The sequence below is a fragment of the Rhinoraja longicauda genome, chromosome 6 (genome assembly GCF_053455715.1).
Source record: "Rhinoraja longicauda isolate Sanriku21f chromosome 6, sRhiLon1.1, whole genome shotgun sequence".
Taxonomy (NCBI): domain Eukaryota; kingdom Metazoa; phylum Chordata; class Chondrichthyes; order Rajiformes; family Arhynchobatidae; genus Rhinoraja; species Rhinoraja longicauda.
In genome coordinates this window covers 52,876,287-52,900,600 of record NC_135958.1, presented here as the reverse complement: position 1 = coordinate 52,900,600, position 24,314 = coordinate 52,876,287, and the positions used below count along the sequence as shown (strand labels likewise).

The 24,314-nt window shown below is 39.2% G+C and overlaps 1 protein-coding gene across 1 annotated transcript in view; it reads right to left on the bottom strand.

The window, feature by feature from the left end:
- cox10 (cytochrome c oxidase assembly factor heme A:farnesyltransferase COX10) overlaps nucleotides 1–24,314 on the bottom strand; it is a 123,982-nt gene that overhangs the window by 18,195 nt on the left and 81,473 nt on the right. The window contains exon 5 of the mRNA XM_078400959.1: nucleotides 6,050–6,120. Coding sequence (XP_078257085.1) covers nucleotides 6,050–6,120 — 71 coding nt within the window. The remainder of the gene's footprint in view (nucleotides 1–6,049; nucleotides 6,121–24,314) is intronic.

Here is a 24,314-nt window from a genome sequence, read left to right as displayed (position 1 = left end):
CTCTTCAGGAATTCCAAACCTGCCTTCACACATTGTTCAAAATCTACTGTGCAAATTCCAGCACTATTTTAATTCTTTACTCGCAAAATGATTTATATAATTGTTAAAGAAAACTTTCAGTTATTGACATTTTTTTACAATGTTGCTCAATAAAATGGAACGTGCACATATTTCTACAAAAGAGGTCTGTGGAGCTCTCCGAGGTAATTATTAATGACAGTATCTTTTACAAAGGGGTCTTGGGGGCAGGTGTTGTTGCCTCACAATTGGATAGCATGAACAAGTTCTGCAGCAGAGCCAGGCGTTACTCCCTATCCATCATCCCAAATCTAACCAGGAACATGATGGAGTTGCAGTAGCCTGTCAAATGAGGATGGCAAGCAACTTTAAACACATGAAGGATGGCTACACAACTGTCCCATGATCAGGGCAGCCACTTATGTTTTATCGCGGCAGAGGGATGATTAACTTTCACACAGTAAAGAGGAATCAAATTACATTTCAATTCACTTAAAAAGAGATTTTTTTAGACCTGTAAGCTCTTCACAGCATTGAAGCGCTTCTGAAGTTTTCTTTTTCAAAAGCTTTTGCCCGTAAAAAAATTTATGTGAGGTTTGGATTCCAGATTGCAGAATACTAAACGTGTGAATGATCAGCAGATATTTAGATTAAAGCAATAAAATTCAAAAGTTTTTTTCAGTGATGCTCCAAGAGAATGCTGATGGGATGGGATGATAAATAGAAATGAAATTTCAGGTAAAAGGCCAAGCTGACCGTTTGCTAAGGACTCCTGGGAGCCTGCATGATCAGCATTGGGGGCAGAGAGCGTATTTATTCTTTTGTCTGGGGACTGATGTGAACACTGATGGAATGGGTAGAGAAAGGAAAGTTTAGAAGTTAAGCATTTAAAAAAGATCACCAAACTTTAAATTCAGAGACACGGTGTGAAAACAGGCCCTTCGGCCCGCCTAGTTCCTGCCAAGCAACGATCACCTTTTGACTAGTTCTATCCTACACACCATGGACAATTTATACAATTAATCTACAAACAAGCATGTCTTTGGAGTGTGGGAGGAAACCGGAGCACCCGGAGAAAACCCATGCGGCCACAGGGAGAATGTACAAACTCCGTACAGGCGGCACTCATCGTCAGGATCGGAATCGGGACTGTGGCACTGTAAGGCAGCAGCTCTACCGATGCACCACTGTGCCGCCCTTTGTTTGTTAGATCCAAGGTTATAGCAACATGATGCTTGGGGTTCACCCTCACTGAAGAACAGCTCTGCCACATCAGGAATAATGACATTGAGAGAAAATTACTTTTTGGATTACATACAAAAATAAGGCAAGTGAACAATTTCATACATTCACAGGACATTTAAAAAAAGATGGCCTTCAAGTTTCAATCCTCAATCAAAATTTAGGGACAAATTCCAACAGAGTCATAGAGTCCCACAGCTTGGAAACAGGCCCTTGGGCCCAACTTGCTCACACCGGCCAACATGTCCCATCTACACTAGAGCCACCTACCTGCATTTGGCCAACATCCCTCTAAACCCATCTAAAGGTTTCTTAAACGTTGCAATAGTACCTTCCTCAACTACCTCATCTGGCAGCTCATTCCACACACGCATGAAAAAGCTACCCCTCAGATTCTTATAAAATCAACACATCTGATTGTTATATTCATGCGTAAAAGCGGTTAACTTTTTCTACAAACATCAACTTAAGAACAAAAATGCACCAAAACCAAAGACTAGAATAATTACCCCAAAATACAATTCCTAATGAAACTTAATTGAAAGAGCCTTCAAGAATCAGCATTGCCTGTTCCAAACATAAAAAAAGATTGGATTAAACGCTCCTCAGAACAATCTCCTCAAAGATTCCCCCTAAAAACTCCTGTTGCAGGCATGAATGCTGTAGTACTCTTCCACTTAATACTTCATCCAAACATAATAGGATCAATGTGAAATAGACAGGTCAGAATGAACATAAATATGGCACGGTGGCGCAGCGGTAGAGTTGCTGCCTTACAGCGAATGCAGCGCCGGAGACTCGGGTTCGATCCTGACTACGGGCGCCGTCTGTACGGAGTTTGTACGTTCTCCCCGTGACCTGCGTGGGTTTTCTCCGAGATCTTCGGTTTCCTCCCACACTCCAAAGACGTACAGGAATGTAGGTTAATTGACTGGGTAAATGTAAAAATTGTCCCCAGTGTGTTTAGGATAGTGTTAATGTGCGGGGATCGCTGGGCGGCGCGGACTCGGTGGGCCGAAGGGCCTGTTTCCGCGCTGTATCTCTAAATTAAATGAAAAAGTTTTGCCACATTCAGCTTCCATGGCTGAGGAATGGGATTCAATTTGAAATTGGAGGAAGTGTTTGCAGAAACCATTAATACAAATTACATTTAACAGTTTTATAAATCCTATTTTATATTAATAGGCTAAACTGTTCTCTTCAATAAACCAGTCTCAACCATTAAAACAATTGGCTTTGAAATGTGGTGTTATAAGATACATAATAAACCCATTTATTGAATATTGTGAAATAATTTATTCATGTAGAATCTGTGATGACTTTTTTCCAAAGTGGTACACACACTCATGTGATACTCAAGATGGGTTTAAACCAGTATTTCATGAATATTCAACATAACTTCCTTGCTTCTGTTCTCCACACATTTACTTATAAAATCCCAAATCCCATGTTCCTCTATGTCTACTTTTTCAATCTCCCATCTCCTCTGCCATCTTCAAGACCTGTGGACAAAACCCCAGGACTTCTGAGCCCCACTGAAGAAAACACAGGATTATCGCTAGATTCGAGCAAATGTGCGGATAAATGCATGTAACAGCCACTGGTATCTCGAGCCCATCGAAACCAGCCATTGAATATGGGATATCCAGATTCTGTACCATTGCAACTGGGGACAATTATTATTATTTTTTAACCAAAGCCAAATTAACTTACAAATCTGTAGGTCTTTGGGGTGTGGGAGGAACCTGGGCACCTGGAGAAAACTCAAACGGTCACGTGGAAAACGTACAATCTCCGTACAGACAGCACCTGTAGTCAGGATCGAACTCAGGTCTTTGATGCTGTAAGGCAGCAACTCTACCGCTGCGCCACCATGATATTTTGCATAATACCTAAAAATTAACTGAACCCTATGATGTGCTATGCAACTACACATTAACTCATGATAACAAAACGGGGGTGGAAAATAGTTTTACTTCCAGAGGTTTTCTGAGCTATCATCGGTACTCGATACTTTTTTTGCCCCCCCTTCTCAGTTAAGTTAAAAAAAAAAAATAATAATAATTTTACATTGGAATCTGAGGGATAACATAATATATTAATTTGACAGTCTGCAAGAAAATCAATAGGATGCTCACAAATAAACTGAAAATGTGTGTACATTTTCTTCAAAATTTTAATTACTCAGTCAACAGATTGTGACATTGGAAATAAATTTGCAGTTAAGAAAGACGAGTACACATTTTATGAGATATTGTAAAAGTGATTTAAGAAATGAGACTGCCTTATTTTAAACTTTAATGACCGTATAAATGCTTCATTAAATATTTTACTGCTCTGAACAAGTTTCAGTTGCCAAAGGTGGAACATCCATAAAATTATAGAAATTATTTAGAAAATTAAAATTTGGAATTACAACTATCTGCCTGCTCTTGGAATTAAAATAGGTAGAATTACAAACCATGAATTGTGCATTGAATTGCACATTAGTGAGGATAGTTCCATAAAATTAACTCAGTTTGACCTCTAGAAGAGGATGAGAGCAGCAGTGAAGGCAGCTCCATTAGGAGTCCATCTTTCTTCCCTGCTCCTCACCAAAAGCAGATGGAGCCTTCAGTTAGCTAAAAGGCCCTGTGACTCCAAGTTTATGGATGAGCATCTGGGATGTTTCCTCACACAGCGTGAGGTATAACACAGCCAAATTTATCAAGTGCCCAAGCTTGCAATTAATGTGTTGGAAACCTGCATTGTACACCTCTGGATGCATGCCCCCCCCCCCTCCTAGCCTCCGGAAAGTAATGAAAGAATGCCTTGAAATGTGAAGGGTCAATAGCGTGCATGCAAGATTAATGTGTAAGCATCCAAGGTCGTCAGAGCACTGGAATTTTACATCATGATGCTTTAAGTTTTATACTTTTGAGGCAGAGCACACTGGTGAGACAGAGTAAAATGTCACAGAGTACTCTGTAATTGTTGAAATCAAAATCACAATGCACATTAAATGAATGTACAAGAGGAATCTGTGTTGAATCATTTAATTTTTTCATCTGAATCTTTAGGACAGTGTTGTTTCAGTAATTTTAACAACATAGGCTAGTTTACATTTTAACAAAAGAATGGCATTTCATTGACTGTTTCTTTCCTGTAACGGGAGAGACCTGAAACCAATACTTTAACTGACTCTATGGGGGATTGGCAATTTTGGAAATACAACGTGCAGCTCAAAATGTGCAGGAGGCATATATTCCAATTAGTCCATTTTTTAAAAACAAAATCTATTGCCAAACAATTACATCCCTGGCACATAGTGCCAAAGCGCTTTTATCGTAGAGGAGATATATTATACCCTTGCATTGAAAACTTAGGTTTATTTATGTCAAGGGAAGTAAATTTTGGAATCACAATATGATACACCACTGCTATAATATAGCTAGCTTAGTTGTCAGAAAATCAGATGATGTTCAGGGTAAATATCAGAGTTCAGGGTTGATTACATTATCCAAGAAAGATCTTATCCAGCCTTGAAAAAGTTTCAGTACAGAAGCATCACTAACTATTGGGTGTGGAGTGAGAGAGTTCTACATTTCTGTTACCACTTTTATGGAACTAATTTTACTTCTGCTTGACCAGGCAGTAATCTTATTATTTTTTCTTGATCGGGAATCCTCACCGCATGGAATAGTTTCTCTGGATTTATCCTACTGAATCCCTTTAAACATCTTAATTAAATAGATAACCTCTCAGCCTTTTAAACTCGAGGGAATGTAAGCCAAGTCCATATAATTGCTTTACAAAATTAAATCTTATAAACTCTGGTATTATTGTGGTGAATCTCTGCATTATTAGTGTTTGAGATGAATAATGCGTTAAACTGAACAAAAATTTAGTCCAGAGGCAATTCGACTCAAACTCCATACAACGAGAGAATAACTTACTCTTTTTCTATCCGACCTTTTTTGGAGAAAGGCCAACAGTGCATGAGCTTTTTCTTATTAGTTTTTCTGCCTGTAGCACAACTGTGTTCACGGACAGCTAAATTTCTTTGTTACTTTACAGCTCCTAATTTCTCATCACCAGCAACTTATTCTGAGCAGATACTACTGGAGCAGAGAAATTGAACATCAGATGTTTCAAAATGTAGAACGACTCAATGCTCATTATGTGAACCCAATGGAATAAGGTGGTTGTTCAGAGACAGTTGAAGCAATTTAGAAATTTTTAACTTTCATTCAATTTGTTTCACATTATAGAGGCAAATAGAATGGAAGTGGAAAGATTCAAGACATTTGATGTTGAAGTCTGGAATTCAAGATCAGCATGGAAGAGATAGCAAAGTGCCTGTCTTTCTAGTTTGCATTACATATTACAGGACCATCACCGACATTTCCTTAAACCGGACAAAATTAAGAGAGCATCGCGTCTGGTGCACGCTCTTTAGGGACGTGTGCCCCTGTCCTGAAAGAGTTAATTATTTACTTATTTGTTAATTGCTAATTCTTTATTTACGTTTCCAGCAGTCCACGGTACTATAGAGACACGGGAGGGGTATAATTAGTGGGTCAGAGGTGTATTGTTGAATTATTACTACGCGACCTCAGTTGGTCCGACAAAATGGATAATCCGACAAGACTCTCGAACTAAGGGTGCCAGAAAATTGATGGTGGACCTGTACCACAGTGCGCAGTAAACCAAAGACATGGACCAACACACATTTCTAATTCTCTAAATCTTTAGAAAAAAAACTTGAAATTGTTAAAAGTAGCAAGTACAATGGTGAAAGGAGACTAACCTAATCTGCCCCCTGACAAGAGGTCGATTCTTTGTCCTGTTCATGTTCGAGTCAAAGGGCACCTCGAAAAACTGCATGGAATTATAAAACAATGTTAGGCGGCCAGTTCACAGTATAAATCCTATAAAGTCATTTCACATTTTACATAGGAGATTAAAACATCAATTTTCAAAGCACATCTGTAAAGCGAACCTGAAATTATGCAGAATAATAGGACTACGGAGAAACATCATATAATGTTTTTCAAAATTAAGCCCTTGCTTCTACTGATTTAAGATTTCTAAATAGATCAATAGAGTGTCTGGTGGATTTGAGCTGGACTTATGACGGTATAAAGCACAACACATTATTTTCAATGCCACTTAATTAAGGTATAACATCGCAAAATTCCTCTAAAGAATGATGAACTGTATCTCAAAACTAAATTCTAAACTAAAAGTGCACAGAAACAAAGCTGAAACTAGTCTACTTTGGTAAAGATAACTCCAGACTGTTGAAATTTTGGCCATGGTGCTGCATAGATCCCCAACTACCTAGCTTATTTTCTCTGGAGCGTCAGAGGCAGAGTTTAGAAAATTATGAGAGGCATTGACTGGGTAGATAGTCAGAATCTTTTTCCCAGGGTGGAAAGGACAAATACTAGGGGGCATAGGTTTAACGTGGGGGAGAAGGAGGAATAGTTTAATGGAATTATGAGGAGCAATTTTCTTTCCCCCCAGTGCTAGGTGCCTGGAGTGCACTGCCAGGAGTGGTGGTGGAAGCCGATATGATAGCGGCAATGAAGAGGCTTTAGGATAAGGCACGTGAATATGCAGGGCATATAAAGATATGGATCATGTGCAGGCAGAGGGTTTAGTTTAAGTTTGCATTGTGTTTGGCACAGACATTGTGTGCTGAAGAGCTTGTTCCTGTTCTGTACTGGTCTATGTTCTAACTGTTTTTCAGAAAATAAATAAATGTCAGTTCATCATTTGGCAGAGAGACAAATAAACCAGAACACAAAGTGTAACAGAGCATGAAGCTGATAACCTTTTGCAAGGTTGATATAGTTATTTTGTAGTTTGAATTGTATAACTGAATCACTACGATAGAAATGTCCATAACACAGTGAAATAGAGCACAGCTGAGAGTTTCTCAATTAAAATGAATAACAAATCTTGAATAAAAACTGAATTTGAGTATGGCTACGGCTGGTTTTACATTATAAGAGCCACCAATGGCTGTAGCTTCTGGCGAACAAGTCCCATGCAATAAAATTATCAATGCAAATGTAAAGTTGCTGAAATTTGTTATGATTAGTATGCTGAATAAGTTGCTGAATCTGCTCAGCAAGATTACTTTTGGACTGAAGGCAGCTGTGCAAGAAGTGAGTCATCATTCAATAGAAAAATTTGTTTTTTTAATGAATTATTTCAGAGCCAGTTACGGTAGAATGGCCTGTAAGGCTGTCGTCTGTAATTTACATTCGATAAAATTCAGTGTGGATTTTTTGCCACTGTTTATTTTGATGAGCATAAGAAATCCATCAAAGACAATTTCTTAAATAACACAACCAGACAAAATTGGAAGAAATCTGCTTTTCAAACTGAAACCATTTACTGTTTGGCTTTGGCCGTATTTTACTTTCACAGAGTCCTTTCAAGATTTTTGCGTCAGATCAGTGGGACTTCCATGGTGCACTGCAGACTAGCAGTATTGTAAAGGTTTTAAAGGAACCTGAAGGTTAGGCTAATCCAATTTGGTCATGTTAATTGGATATTTGATGATGTCATATTGTTTTATATTGTATTGCTCTCAATGCTTGGTTGAAATGAAGTGTGATGTTCATTAGTTAAACCACTTTTATTCTGATCCCATGTGCATATTCAAATTGGTTCCAGTCAAAGAGTATTTTCTGAATTAAAGTCCTTTGGGAGGATTCAAAAGTCTATTCCTTGCACGAATAAACATATTACAGTCAGACTTGCACACTATTTGAAGGACACATGGACATGCATACAGTATATCCAAATGGTGCTTGAAACAGCTGGTTTACTACTTCAAAGTCTAAATGTTAGAGAGAATTTCCCTCACAAGAAAGGCACACATTTGACAGCTGATCTAGTACAATGGCATAAAACAGACTTAAGAGCTGTTATACTGTGTACTTTTTTGTAACTGACCCAGAACATTGTACACTTGCTGATTGGGTTGCAGCTATTTGACTGACGCCAGGTGCAAATCTCTAGAACACTTGTTTTAGCTCATGGTGCAAGTCACACGTCCAGCTTTCTTTGCCCTGTTTTGATTGTGCAGGACAGCTAATGAATCAAAGTAGTTTCCTTGTACATTGTTTTGGATACAGCTAGAACAGAATTTTGTTTATTTCAAGTCTCATTCAATGACAAGAACTTTGAAGGTAACGTTCTAAATGTATAATTCTTCGCGCTAGTATTACCAGCACAAAGTTTCTTCTTCCAGTATCTCAATGTACTTTGGAGTAATTCTAAGTTTTCACTTCCACAAATAACCAGATGTTGGCTGAGGGTGAAGGTGACGAAAAAATAATCTCAACAAGGAAGGAAATGAGAATGAAAAGTTAACAAGGCACTTGAAAACTGATGTTCCTTTGACATAACACTACCCAAAAAAGAAACTTTGGCCAATTAGATCCAGCAGGAAACCCCTTCAGTAATTTCAGTAAGAACAAGATCTTTAAGCATACAGCAATGCCACAACGGTTAAAGTACTGGATTAATAACCCAGAGTCTTGGGCAAACAATGAGTGTACAGCAGAGTGTTGATGGAGAATGATATAGTTTAAATAGTATTTATTCACAAAATGCTGGAGTAACTCAGCGGGTCAGGCAGCATCTCCGGAGAGAAGGAATGGGTTGTAGTGAGTCCAAAACGAGCGTTATTGTTCAACAGGGTGACGTTTTGGGTCAAAACCCTTCTTCAGACTGTTAGTATAGTATTGTTCCTTTTGGATATAATTCAAATTTATTGACACAAATTAATGCATAATTGCAGAGGAAGGTCATCTTGAAATTATAATCTTTGCATGGAAATAAGTGTAATTATGAGAGATAATATTATTGAAGAAACATAATTCTGCTCACATGTTGCATTATTACATGTCAATATGCCAATATATTTAATATCAATGAACTCTGGTTGACTTATTAACCACTGTTCTTCTCCCCTGTTTAAACTGGAAGAGATGAAACTTTTTTTTTTTTAAAGCACTTTGGGGGAAAGCCTAAACAAAAAACATACTAGCATTTGGTGAAGAGGGCTGCCATAAGATAACTAAGACTGTTTCAATTATTTTCCTGAAGAACAAATCTGATTATCTGTAGGAAAACATGCTTACTTAAAACAATTTTACTTCCAAAGATGTCAGAAAAACTTAACAGCAAAATTGAATTCACAAAATTTGACAGTTCCCAAAACTGTCGAACTGTTTTTGATAAAATTATTTGGAACAGGTCTACAATGAGGTTTGGTACATGAACAGGTGCTTTAGGAGAGGGAAATTCAAGACATCGAGTGCGTGATAAGAAGAATGACAACTTAAGTCAACATCGGCCACTTATCAACATTTATAAGCGGTGTCATGAAATGGGACCATGCAAGTTTTGTATTGTCTTCCTAATCTTCTAATCATCAGCTGCTACTTCCCTAATGATAGCCAGCAGTAGTACAATATTAATACTGCTCTGGCAGCCAGTTGTCTGCCTGTACCCTCTGCTGATGATAAGAACTCAGTATGAAAAGCTGATTTTGCTCATTCAATATGAGGACCGAACAAGAATTATGGCAACCATGCAGTTCAGATAAAACAAACATTCTCATGAAAAGATCAAAGAATCAACTGAAAATGCTCACAGATATATCAGAAAGTTGCATAAACTGGATCGATTCGGACTTGCAAAACACCTTTGGGCACATTTATATATTGAAAGTACTACCTGAATGAAAGCTGTCTGTGGTACCTACACATATAAAAAGCATGTCACTTTGTCACACGCATCTGTTGCTTGGCAAATAAATGATAATTTTACAATAGTGCTTACTTGCAATTACCCTTTCATCAAAGTGTTTACTTTAAAAAGCACACCCAGACTTGTAAAATGATCCAAACATCCTTTTAAAACATTGCAGGAAAGCTACAAGCTTGGCTAAACAGGTTGGATATATTAACCAATTTATTGTGTGGGACTGTATCAGAGATGCAGTTGAAGACCGAGGCACACTTGAAGTACAAATCCCCCCCCCCCCCTCTTTTCATCTATCATTTTCCTGACTTTGACCTGCCCCCACCTCCCTTTCTGCTTTCGCTCACCCACCCCCATACAACAATCACCTTATAAAGGGTCCCAGCCCAAAACATTGCCTATCCATGTCTTGCAGATGCTGCCTGACCCGCTGAGTTACTCCAGCACTCTGTGCCATTTTTTGTAAACCAGCAATTGCAGACCCTTGTGTCTACGGGAATAACTGTTTAAGTACATTCAAGTACATTTCCACTTAGTCTTACGTAAAAAGTGTACTTGACTTCAATTCACCTAAAAAAATATTAATAGCTTGAACAGGAAAGCCAAGAGTTCAATATTAATTTGGTATTTTATACATATTTTGCTCTTTTAAAAAGCTAGACATTTGTTGTTCGCTCTTTAAAATCTCAACTGACGTATGCTGCCACAAAGTATAGCATATGTAACTATTCCAGTAATTCTGGATTTCCAATGCTAATATTTAATATTTTAGATCTGACTGAGTGGCAGGACTGCTTCAAGTCAAAGATTTTGTAGTTTAGGCCAATTTGGAGACATTTGGTCTATCGGGAGGACGAGTCTCAGCCCCGGTCACTCCCTCTTCTCCCTTCTCCCATCAGGCATAGAAGTGTGAAGATCCACACCTCCAGATTTAGGGACAGTTTCTTCCAAGCTGTTATCAGGAAGCTGAACCATTCTATCAACAATTAAAGAGCAAAAACTGAGCAACTATCCACCTCATTGGAGATCTTCAGACTATCTTTAATCGGACTTTACTTTGCACTAAACGTTATTCTCTTTATCATGTATTTGTACACTCTGGATAGCTCGATTGCAACCATGTATTGTCTTTCCGCTAGTTGCCGGTGAGCAAGCTTACCTCAGTTCACATCACAATAATCTAAACTAAATTTGGGTATCAAATCCATGCTGACACTTCAGAGCAGTGTTCTACTGTTGGAAATGCTGACAATTACTTTTTGAAGAGACAGGTTATTTACCCTCTCAAGTGGATGGATAATTGGCAAGAATTTTTCATCAGCAGAAAGGTGCCATTTAATGTTGTGAAAGATTCTGTGTAAACATTTCCTGCCCTTAGCTAGAGAGAAAGAGTTTTCTTTTGGGGGATGGTGGAGGGGGAGGGAGGGAAGTAAAAGTATCACCTTGATTGTACGAAAACTAGACTAAGCACTTCACAAGGATCCTTGTCGAATAGACAAAATATTGCAAGTTGATGGACAATGCATACTGTGTCAAGAACTAATACAAATAAATCTGCCCCTGCAATTGGCGTCTAAAACCTCATGGTTAGATCATCAGCTGAAATATGAGCATTTTAGACCCTAAAGAACACAACTAAAAGTCCCTATGACTTTGTACCTGTGAGGTACGACTGTATGCACGTTTCACTGAATGATATCATGCACAGGAAATAATGGTTTGGTTGAGTCGTGCACTACTGTGCCACTGTAAACTTTATAATGCATCAGTAAATAATTAATCAAATTGATGATCAGATTGCTGGGGACAGTAGGCATTAATCTATTCTAAAAACTGGCTTTCACATCAGAAATTCTTTGTGAAGTAATCTATCTTAGAGACAACCTGGTGACATTAACAGTAAATGTACAGCACTTAAGACTGCATTATGTGGGCAATGGAAGAGGAATAAGATGTTTATTAGTAATATCTTTTAATATGTTTCAAACCTTGGATAAACCCTTCATTACTTCTGCAATCAAATCTGCAGTCTGATCCCTTATCTTGGTTGATAAATGGTGTCTTGTGCATTTTCTGTATTATTTGGTTTCATTGCTTCAAACAATAAGAAAACTCACCATGAACTTTCTCAAGATTTGACAGCAAAAGGAATGAGATAAAAGCTTGTGATGCATTAAATCTCAAACTACTATTTAAGTGAAATGCACGCTGGAAAGCTCACAGATAATAATTCATTATATTTATTGAAATAAATAAGATAATATATTGTGTCTACTTTTGGCTGCTAGTTGATAAATTAAATGCAATCACCATTTTAAAATATCACTAGTCAAAAATAAAATGTATTTAAAGGTTCTTCTGGCCAGTTCAAAGTTTTTGTAACGCAAGGAAATTACTTTGTCCCTTTGCTGCATTTCTTTTCCTCTTATCTACCTTTGCTAATTGTTCCCCAAAATCAAAATATCTACAAGCAATCCAATTCAGCTGCTCACCATGATAGACTTTTGGCCCTGTCTAAAATTTGTCAAACTATTTCAACCTCAGTTTATCGATTTTCTTGTAAACCAGGCCTTCTAAATTCCCTTGGTCCCAAGAGAAAACATTGCCATTTTCCTCAAGTATCTCCTGATGGATTTGGAATTGGATCCTGTTTTCCCACTGAACTGTGCTCATTTTCACTGCTTCAAAATCTTGGCATCTGCACAGTTCCAAGGGGACATGAATAATGCATAGCAGCACCTTGGGTGAAGCTAAAATACTCCAGACTTTAATTGATCAGCACAAAAGCTTGCATAACTGGGCCGTGAACGATCCCTTTAGAAATCAGCACAATTTTCTTCTTTCATCCCAGGTCAACTGAGAGTACTTGATGAAATACCAAATGCACTCTATGACACTCATGTCCTGCAGTCTATTTATTTGTAATTTCCAATATTAAATAATCTTTTAAGGTATTGCCCCTCACTTGGTTACTAGCCATCAGATTAAGGATCACCCTTACGATTTTCGTGAATGCTTCTAAAAGCTACTTTAGTTTAGTTTAGAGATGCAGCGTGGAAACAGGCCCTTCGGCCCATCGAGTCAGGGCTGACCAGCGATCCCCGCACACAAACACTATCCTACACACTAGGGACAATTTACAATTATACCAAGCCAATTAACCTACAAACCAGTATGTCTTTGGAGTGTGGGTGGGAACCGGACCTCCTGGAGAAAACCCACGTAGTCATGGGGAGAACGTACAAATTCCGTACTGATAACACCCGTAATCAGGATCGAACCTGGGTCTCTGACGCTGCAGGGCAGCAACTCTACAACTGCGCCACCGTGCCGCTCAGTATGTGCCACATCTATCTAAGCTTAATACAGAATTTAACCAAATTCTTATACTAAAATTTTAAAGAATTATTTATGATGTTAAGGATGATCATTAATAAAAGACGAACACCTGCGCTTGGTCCGCGTTGGCCAATCTGATCTCCCGGTGGCCGAGCACTTCAACTCCCCCTCCCATTCCCAGTCTGACCTTTCTGTCATGGGCCTCCTCCAGTGCCATAGTGAGGCCCACCGGAAATTGGAGGAACAGCACCTCATATTTCGCCTGGGCAGCTTGCAGCCCAGTGGTATGGACATCGACTTCTCCAACTTTAGATAGTTCCTCTGTCCCTCTCTTCCCCTCCCCCTTCCCAGTTCTCCCTCTATCTTCCTGTCTCCACCTATATCCTTCCTTTGTCCCACCCCCGACATCAGTCTGAAGAAGGGTCTCAACCCGAAACGTCACCCATTCCTTCTCTCCTGAGATGCTGCCTGACCTGCTGGGTTGCTCCAGCATTTTGTGAATAAATACCTTCGATTTGTACCAGCATCTGCAGTTATTTTCTTATATTAATAAAAGACTATCAGTTATCAAGTTGCATGGTCACCATTATATTTTGATTGTGTTTCACAAATCCATTAATGAGACCATTAATCTCTTGCACCTTGATTCTGCCGTCTCTCCAGTTTCTGAACTGAAAATAGCATCAATGACGTACAGGGAAATAATTTTCTAATCTATCCTGCGTCTACCACAGATTTGTAATACTTAGCATACCTTGCTATATACATTCCTCACCGCACACTTGACCTCTGGGGGAAAAGAACAATTAGACTAAAACAACCCAGGTCACTTTGTGGGAACAGAGGGGGGAATCTGGGAACTTCCACAGCTCAATTATTCTCTGCATTTTTTCTCCCATTTCAATCAACTACAGTGTAAGCTTATTTAGGCATTTTCCGATCTTGCAGGACCCCTTACACATCAGCTCGTAGTTTAGTCTTACTCCCAAGTTTGACCTGAAAGCACCACTCAATTGGCCAATTTCTTCAGCATAATAGTCATCTTCCTTATAATCAGCCAGTTGAATGTATGAGTTAGCTACCTGCCAATCCCCATTCTCTATGCAATCTCGCTTCCTTATCATGTGTGTAGTCCACATATCTTAAAGTAGGCAGTGCAAGCATTAGGCAATGAATCAAATGACAATAAAGCACACTTTATTACAATAATTCTTTTGTTTTAGTTTTACGTTCTCTCCCAGAACACTTCAACATCCTTTGCCAAAATCATAAATTAAATCTTCTTTGAATGCCACAACAGTCTATCAAAGCTTTAAGCAAGGTCTGGCTCCTTTAGTGCCTCCACTGTGTTGTTTAGTTAATGGCACTATTCTTGCTAGCCTATACTTTTACCAAACATACAACGTTTGACGAGGGGACATTTTGTGTGCATGCACAGTCTTTGGCTGCTTAAGGAAAAAAGATGTTTGAAGATCAAGGTCTTAAACCTGGCGCAAAGCCTACGGACTATTTCTATCCACCTGGCAATCTCTTGTCATGAATGAGTTCAGAGTAGAGTATCAGTTTTTGAGCAAATGAACACATGGCCTACAAATGGAGCTGACTGAGCATAATAAGAAACCTCTGTGACAGGAAGCGAGGTCCTACATTTCCGTTCATAGCTCACTGAGGGTGGCAGCACGATAGATAGAGGGTAAAAAAGATGTATGGTATGCTTGCCTTCATTGCTAGGGGCATTGAATATAAGAGTCAGGAAGTCTATGCAGCTCCATAGGACCTTGGTTGAGCCACACTCGGAGTATTGCATGCAGTTCTGGTTGTCCCCTTCCAGGAAAGATTTGGAGTCTTTGGAGAAGGTGCAGAGTAGGTTTACCAAAATGCCACCTGGATTAGAGGGTTTCAGCTACAGGGAGAGGTTGGATAGTCTTGGATTGTTTTCTCTGGAATGTAAGAGGTTAAGAAGAGACTTGTTGGAAGTATATAAAATTATGCGAGGCATAGATAGGGTAGGCAGTCAGAACCTTTCCCCCCCCCAAGGTGGAAATGTCCAACACACGAGGCCATAGCTATAACTTGAGAGGGAGAAACTTTAATGGAGATGTGCTGGGCAAATGCACAGTAATGGGGGCCTGGAATGCACTGCCAGGGATGGTGGTGGAGGCAGATACGATAGCGGCATTTGAGAAGCCATTAGGTAGGTACATGGAAGTGCAGTAAATAGGTATGGATCAGGTACAGGCAGATAAGTTTAACTTGGCATTATGTTCAGCACAAACATTGTGGGCCAAAGGGCCCATTCCTGTGTTGTACTGTTCTATTCTCTGTACTGTACTGTACTTTCCCCTGCAACCGCACGAGATGCAACACCTGTCCCTTTACCTCCCCCCTCAACTCCATCCAAGGACCCAAACAGTCTTTCCAGGTGAAACAAAGGTTCACCTGCACCTCCTCCAACCTCATCTATTGCATCCGCTGCTCTAGATGTCAACTTATTTACATCGGTGAAACCAAGCGCAGGCTCGGCGATCGCTTCGCTGAACACCTGCGCTCGGTCCGCATTAACCAAACTGATCTCCCGGTGGCCGAGTACTTCAACTCCCCCTCCCATTCCCAGTCTGACCTTTCTGTCATGGGCCTCCTCCAGTGCCATAGTGAGGCCCGCCGGAAATTGGAGGAACAGCACCTCATATTTCGCCTGGGCAGTTTGCAGCCCAGTGGTATGAACATCGACTTCTCCAACTTTAGATAGTTCCTCTGTCCCTCCCTTCCCCTCCTCCTTCCCAGATCTCCCTCTATCTTCCTGTCTCCACCTATATCCTTCCTTTGTCCCGCCCCCCTGACATCAGTCTGAAGAAGGGTCTCGACCCGAAACGTCACCCATTCCTTCTCTCCCGAGATGCTGCCTGACCTGCTGAGTTACTCCAGCATTTTGTGAATAAATCGATTTGTACCAGCATCTGTAGTTATTTTCTTATTGTACTGTTCTATGTTCTATATAGAAACACTCATTCGGCTCTTTTGATATATTGATTCGTAATTTGAATTCAAAATTACTATCAAAATATCCAAATGGTCTACAACTACTCAAAGAGAAGAAAGTATTGACTCAATCAGAAATTGAAAAGGATTGTAAAAGAAGACACAGAACAAATAGAAAGCAAAAGAATAAAAAGAATGGAAAATCAACAAGAAGGGAGAAAATGAATTGAACGTAGGAGCACCAACAGATTAGTTCCATTAAAAGACACATGATTTTTTTGGCATAGAGTAAAACTATGGAAGAATGATGCATATACCTGTGCTGCCTTTTAACATGAGGCCCGGAGGGTTTTACAAGTAGAGACCTTGCAAAAATGGCCTTGCCATCACAAGTTAGAGCAAGTTTAGGCAGCTTCATATTTGGCTTGTGGCCATTTAGGCAGAGCAACAAACAAATCTTCATATCATGCATGCTTTTTCACTGGTTTATGATGGGAAACAAGCCAAGGAACATGCGTTACATAAAGGATTTGTTTTTGCAATCAGCAGCAAATGAATAGTGCTCACCATTCATACTGCTTACATTTGTCCAGCATTACTAAGGGTCTTTGCCCTATCATTTGCAGTAATTAGAAAGTTGAAGCAGAGTACACCTTCACTGTGGATGTGGGACCTATGAACAGGGTAACTGACTGTATAACGCCCTAGCAAATCAGAATGAGGACCAAGAGCACAGATTCTGGGGACAGGGTTGAATATTTAATATAACGAAACATTCTGCTTACAAACCAAACTTTTAAGAGCAAAGGAAAACTTATTAAGAGAAACAAGAGTAACAGGAAAATATATAAAAATAATAATCTACCAAAATTAAAATCTCAATAATTAAAATACTGGACTTAACTTTTTGATCCAGAAACATTATTTGCCAGTGATTTAAGATTCCATGCAATCCGAATGTATGAGCTTGAAGATTTTATGACACATTTAACAGATATTCAATGGGCTAATATCCTTCATAATAAAAATCATAACATTCGTACAGAGGAGCAGCAATACTCAGGCAAGATGTCAAACCTGGGTTTAACTGTTCAAATGTGGATATTGAAAGTCACTGATATATTTATTCCTTAATAAGGTCATAGAGTCGTACAGCATGGAACAGGCACCTTAGCCCAACCCGTCCATGCTGGTCAAGATGCCCCATCCAAACTAGTCCCATTTGCTTACATTTGGCCCACACCCCTCTCAACTGTTCCTATCCATGTACCTGTATAAGTGTCTTATAAATGTTGTTATAATACCTGCCTCAACTACCTCCTCTGGCAGCTCATTCCATATACCCTCCACCCCAGGAGTTAAAACATTGCCCCACACGTTACTATTACATCCTTCCCCTCTTACCTTAAACCTATGCCCTCTGGTTCTTGATTCCCCTACACTGGGTAAAAGATTCCGTGCATTCACCCTGTCTGTCAATAAAGTTAAGTGCTAACTAAATTCAAAGCAGATGCTTACTCTTTTTATGTCATTGAGGAACTTAAATTGATGCAGTCTGTTTGTTAAAGCAATAATTAAAATGTAGCAAATAATAGAAATGTTTTTTTTCAGATTCAATTAATTTACTTTAAAAATATAACGAATGAAATAGTATTTACTGGTCTGAGGTGTTCACAAATTTGGTGAAGCATTCAGGATACTATTTGGGGTAATAAAATGTCGACCTTACATGCATTATAATAGTAATCATGTTTTCTTTTAATTGAAGACTAACAAACTACAGCTCCATGTTGAAAGAAAATTCAGTGCACAAGTAAATTAGTGTGTGTTTGCGGTAAACAGAAACCAACCCTTCCAAACACATTAGCCTAATGATGTATTTTCTGTTCCACTGCGCCCAGCAAACATCGTTTACTCTCAACGCACCTAGAATGTGTTCTAAGCAGAAATCTTTCACCGAACTCAGGTTTGTAGGTTAATTGGCTTGGCATAAGTGTAAATTGTCCCGAGTGTGTGTAGGATAGTGTTGTTGTGCGGGGATCGCTGGTCAGTGTGGACTCGGTGGGCCGAAGGGCCTGTTTCCGCGCTGTAACACTAAACTAAACTCACTTTTATCAGCTTATAATTCCATTTTAAATGTTCACCTGAAGTAGCATTTTTTAATTTGTTGCAATACAATAAATATACAAGATCAAATCTATGTGTGTACTGCAGCCATTAAAACTAAACCCCCTTATGATTGTGTAAGACAATAACTGCAGATGCTGGTACAAATCGAAGGTATTTATTCACAAAATGCTGGAGTAACTCAGCAGGTCAGGCAGCATCTCAGGAGAGAAGGAATGGGTGACGTTATGATTGTGTGATATTTTGTTGCAAACAATAACTTGGCAATTTTATTCACTCATGTAGACTCAAATCATTTATTATCTTTAGTCTGTGAGAATAATACCTAAACCTATCATTGGAAAATTCCCTTCAACAATAACACGGTAGCGCAGCGGTAGAGTTGCTGCTTTACAGCGAATGCAGCGCCGGAGACTCGGGTTCGATCCTGACTACGGGTGCTGCACTGTAAGGAGTTTGTACGTTCTCCCCGTGACCTGCGTGGGTTTTCTCCAAGATCTTCGGTTTCCTCCCACACTCCAAAGATGTACAGGTATGTAGGTTAATTGGCTGGGTAAATGTAAAAATTGTCCCTAGTAGGTGTAGGATAGTGTTAATGTACGGGGATCACTGGGCGGCACGGACTTGGAGGGCCGAAAAGGCCTGTTTCCGGCTGTAGATATATGATATGATGATATGATGATATATTTTTGTTTTGCATGATATTTTGGACTAGTTTGAAGTACACCCAACAAAATTAAAGCAATTGCACACTGCAATACAGCATTACACTCTTAAAATGCAAGGAGGAACATCATTCTTCCTGTTGTTAAATTATAAACATCACCTTCCGACAATCTTCTCCAATTGTCCTTTATCAGGTTTTAATCAGCTTCTCCTAGGTGCTTGGTGTTTAAGGTTAAATGCTGAGAATCGAAAGTGTTTTTTCACTCATCTGAAGGTGTTAATAAAAGTGTATTTCTTTGCATTTAAATGGATGCAAGCATACAAAGATTATTAGCTGTTCAAATGAAAGCAATTTATTAACCATCAAGCAACTAACTTGGCTTTCTTGGTCTTTCTCAAGACTCGCCATCTAAAACAATTCTGCCAATGTTGGCCAAGGTGCAGTCTGAAGTGCGAGAGAATGTGGCGCACTGCAGAGGTTTGAGTGTCTGGCTACAGCTTTGTGCACAAGTCTATGAAAGGAAGCATGCAGGTACAGCAGGCAGTGAAGAAAGCCAATGGAATGTTGGCCTTCGTAACAAGAGGAGTTGAGTATAGGAGCAAAGAGGTCCTTCTACAGTTGTACCGGGCCCTGGTGAGACCGCACCTGGAGTACTGTGTGCAGTTTTGGTCTCCAAATTTGAGGAAGGATATTCTTGCTATGGAGGGCGTGCAGCGTAGGTTCACTAGGTTAATTCCCGGAATGGCGGGACTGTCGTATGTTGAAAGGCTGGAGCGATTGGGCTTGTATACACTGGAATTTAGAAGGATGAGGGGGGATCTTATTGAAACATATAAGATAATTAGGGGATTGGACACATTAGAGGCAGGAAACATGTTCCCAATGTTGGGGGAGTCCAGAACAAGGGGCCACAGTTTAAGAATAAGGGGTAGGCCATTTAGAACGGAGATGAGGAAGAACTTTTTCAGTCAGAGAGTGGTGAAGGTGTGGAATTCTCTGCCTCAGAAGGCAGTGGAGGCCAGTTCGTTGGATGCTTTCAAGAGAGAGCTGGATAGAGCTCTTAAGGATAGCGGAGTGAGGGGGTATGGGGAGAAGGCAGGAACGGGGTACTGATTGAGAGTGATCAGCCATGATCGCATTGAATGGCGGTGCTGGCTCGAAGGGCTGAATGGCCTACTCCTGCACCTATTGTCTATTGTCTATTGTCTATAGCACTAGAGAAGGTTACGCCATCAGGAGCATTGTCTTCCTGGTCAGCTATTAAATCTCTCAAGGAAATGCCAAAGGCTGCAGGGAACTTTCTCCGAAGAAAAGCAGTGGAGTTATGCTTGTAGTATGACCAATATTTATTCCACGATGGATAGTAATAAAGTGGATTTTTTTCCCCTTGAAAGATCATGTTAGCAGAAATTAGCAGTCACTTTTTCTACACTTTGAAATGTGCCATATTATCCAAAGGAAACCATGGGAGGGTCTGGATTGTGAACAGAGCAAACAACTCACCAGACTTTTGCAAAAACTGCAGCATATAGAAAGGAATAATGTGCACTTACCTCTCTACCCTTGAGCCAACACACCTTGTGGCAGTAATAAAGACGGAACCCTGCCTTAAACATACATTTACAACATGCAAATTTGAAAACCTATTTAGACGCATAAAGTCATCACTTCTAGCAGCTATTTGAAATTGTAATTCCAGTTTTGCCTGCAAGTCTTGGAATTTAAATAATATTGCCTCATTAATCTTAAACCAGGTTACATTGGAAGTTAATGAAAAAAAGTGAATCAAATGTTCAGGCTTTTATTTATTTTTTAACCCTTTAGCAGACTGTCTTTAGATCAATTGACAATTAGTATTGATTTTCAGAAATTTAGATCTAACATTGATTATTCAAACTGCAATAAGGTTTTACAATAAATGTATTACAAATGCGATAGAAATACTAAATCAAATAGGATAATGGAAGCATTCATGCTCTATGTTTCTTTTCGTGAAAGATTGCACGCCACATCATCATGTAAATATTTAATTTCTATCTAATTATTCAATACATCAAATTAACCCATTAAATAAAATCCTTCCTTGCCAGATGTTCCTTATGAAGTCGAACTGTTGAGTTGCCAAAAAAACAGAAGTAAATAAAAGGTGCTGTTCCAATCCACAACTTTAATAGCACTTATGGGGGATTAATGAACAAATGCCTTCTAGGTATCTACATTATTTGACAGAGGTCTTTTCTGGCTGAGGAATTACATTATCTTTCTGCTGCAGATCTCTTCAGAAATACTTCTACTTTATAGCAATACCATAGTGCGAAACTAGATATTATTTGATATAAAATAACAGCCTTTTAATGCGCCATGTTGTGAAAGGTAAAGCAATCATCATGACTTGAAACCTCCTGCAGATTTCCCAACATGAATGTTGACCTGTTTGTAAGTTATTTGAAAACTGTGCAAATTGAAATGATATCTTTTTGATGAAGTGTAAGGTGTATGTACTAGGAGGTAGTAATTGTATTTACATTGTAAAGTGGAATCAACTGTGTGTTTTTCCTTCAAAATCTATATACTAAAACTCTCGTTTGTTTGTTTGTTTGTTCCTGAACTACAGCCAAAACGGTACACGAAAGCGCAACAATTTTAGGCCCACCTTACTCACCATCGTCCCTTTGGTGCTAACAGAAGAAGTTTCATTGAACTTGGTGTTATATTTTTTAAGTTATTCACTTTTTAAAGTTTAAATCTATCTCCTAGGGAGGGAGGGGGGAGGGAGGGAGGGAGGGGTAGGGGGGGGGGGGGGGGGGGGGTGGGGAGATGTCACCTGAATGAAAATAACAATGTTATCTTGGCATTCAGCTATGTAGTAAATGTACTAATTTAGTAGTAGCATCTCAAAAATATTATTCATTGTATTAATTTAAGGTTTAATATTGGAAGATAGCATAAAGAAAGTTCCTCATGTACTTTAGTTCCTCAAGGTTCCTTCCTCAAGTACTCTATTCCCAAAGCTCTGTGGAAAAAAATGTTTAACCTGAATTATGTGAACTGTGCAAACATTTACTTTGAAACTGATAGCCAAATTGTAATGTAGCACCACTGCATCATTAATGAAAGGGTTGGAATGGCTTGAGAAACACAGAAGCCAGTTCTGCTTCCAGAGGTGCCACATTGACAAGAACCATATTAAATGCGGATCAATGAAGTTGATCATTGGCATTGAGGTTTGTGAGCATCACGTCATTTGAGATGATGTCCATGCATTTGAGAACTCTGAACGAGAGAACTGCGGCACGGTGGCGCAGCGGCAGAGTTGCTGCCTTACAGCGAATGCAGTGCCGGAGACTCAGGTTCAATCCTGACTACGGGCGCCGTCTGTACGGGGTTTGTACGTTCTCCCCGTGACCTGCGTGGGTTTTCTCCGAGATCTTCGGTTTCCTCCCACACACCAAAGACGTACAGGTATGTAGGTTAATTGGCTGGGCAAATGTAAAAATTGTCCCTAGTGTGCGTAGGATTGTGTTAATGTGCAGGGACTGCTGGGCGGCGCGGACTCGGTGGGCCAAAGGGCCTGTTTCCGCGCTGTATCTCTCAATAAAAAAAATTAAAATTAAATCACAAATATAAAATATTGGCAACTGTGTACATTTAAATTTTGTACATGTGGAGGTAGTGCCAGGGTCTGAATACATTTCAACTCACACACACAAATGTGGTACATTGGGAGGTGCAGAATTATCCTTTTCTATTAGAAAGTATAACATTAAAAAAACATTAAAAAAACATATAATTTCCCCCGTTCAATTCAGTTAATACTTGGCTTTCTTTTATCTACCGCTTGGCTTCTAATTCAGATTCTAGGATATAGGGGCAGTGCGCCAGTTTCAGAGTCTAGCTGAGTAGTTCCAGGTCCCGATAAGGTTAATCATCAATGGAGAGCTAATTTAATTGAAAAACCATCTGTATAATCGACTATAAAATCATGGATTAAATAACAAACTAGGAAAACATTCTTAATCTTACATTGCTTTACTTCAAATAATAAGTAAAGAAATTGCACGTCTCAAACACGCGTAAGTTGGTAGGTTAATTGGCCATTGCAATTTCCCCCGAATGTGAAGGTGAGTAATAGAATCAGGGGAGGGCAATGAGAATGTGCGTGGAATAAAATAGGATTAGTGTTGGATTAGTTTAAATGGATGGTTGATAGTTAGCAAAGACTCGGTGGGCTGAAGGACCTGTTTCCATGCTGTATCTCTCAATGACTATAATGCAGTGAATTGTCAGCTAACTCTAAAATGCCAAAAATGGTCCAAAACTAATATGAATATAGAACATATCCCTCAATGCTATTTTGCAATCAGTAGAACCCGCATACGACAATTACATTTCCTGTTAACCTATTGAAATGTGCACCAGTAAATTTGGCAGTGCATGGATCACAGGAAATTGTTTTTGAGAGATTTTATAGTAGACCACAAAGCCCATAATGTAACGTCAAAAATCATTCTTTGCATTCCTCAATCAGCAACCATTTTGGTGGTTACTTATCTCAGTCCACTTGTTCATCACATTATGAAAAGCAAGTACAGAAAAAGCAAGCAGATTTTGCTCATTAGTTGCCTTTGTTGTCTCACTTAATACAGGCTGGAAATTGAATACAGGTAACAAGCCATAAATTTTGTTTTGGTTCTGGATTTAAAGTATGCAGGTACAGGAAGAACGCAGGTTAATTTTATTATATATATTCCCATCTTCAAATTAGATGTAACAAAATGATAGAGAAACTCAGAGGAAGGGGCCCCACCCGAAATGTCACCTATCCCTGTTCTCTAGAGATGCTGCTTGACCCGCTGAGTTACATTGTGTCTTTTCTTTTATGGATAAGCTGGATATGTCCAAACATTAAATCAGAAATAATGGTTTTTCCAAGAATGAAGTTACACCTAATGTACCCAACAAGTTTTGTATTATTGCTTGCTGGACAAAGACAGCATATCCTATAACTCTTATTTCCAACTATTTAGTGATATTAAAAAAAATAAAAGAAAGAGTGTTTTTTTTTAAATGTTGAGATATTGGAAAATGTTCATGTTCAAAGGGACTTTGATATCCTTATGATAAAATATTGAAAGTTAGCATACAGGTGCAGCAGGCAATTAGAAGATCCAAA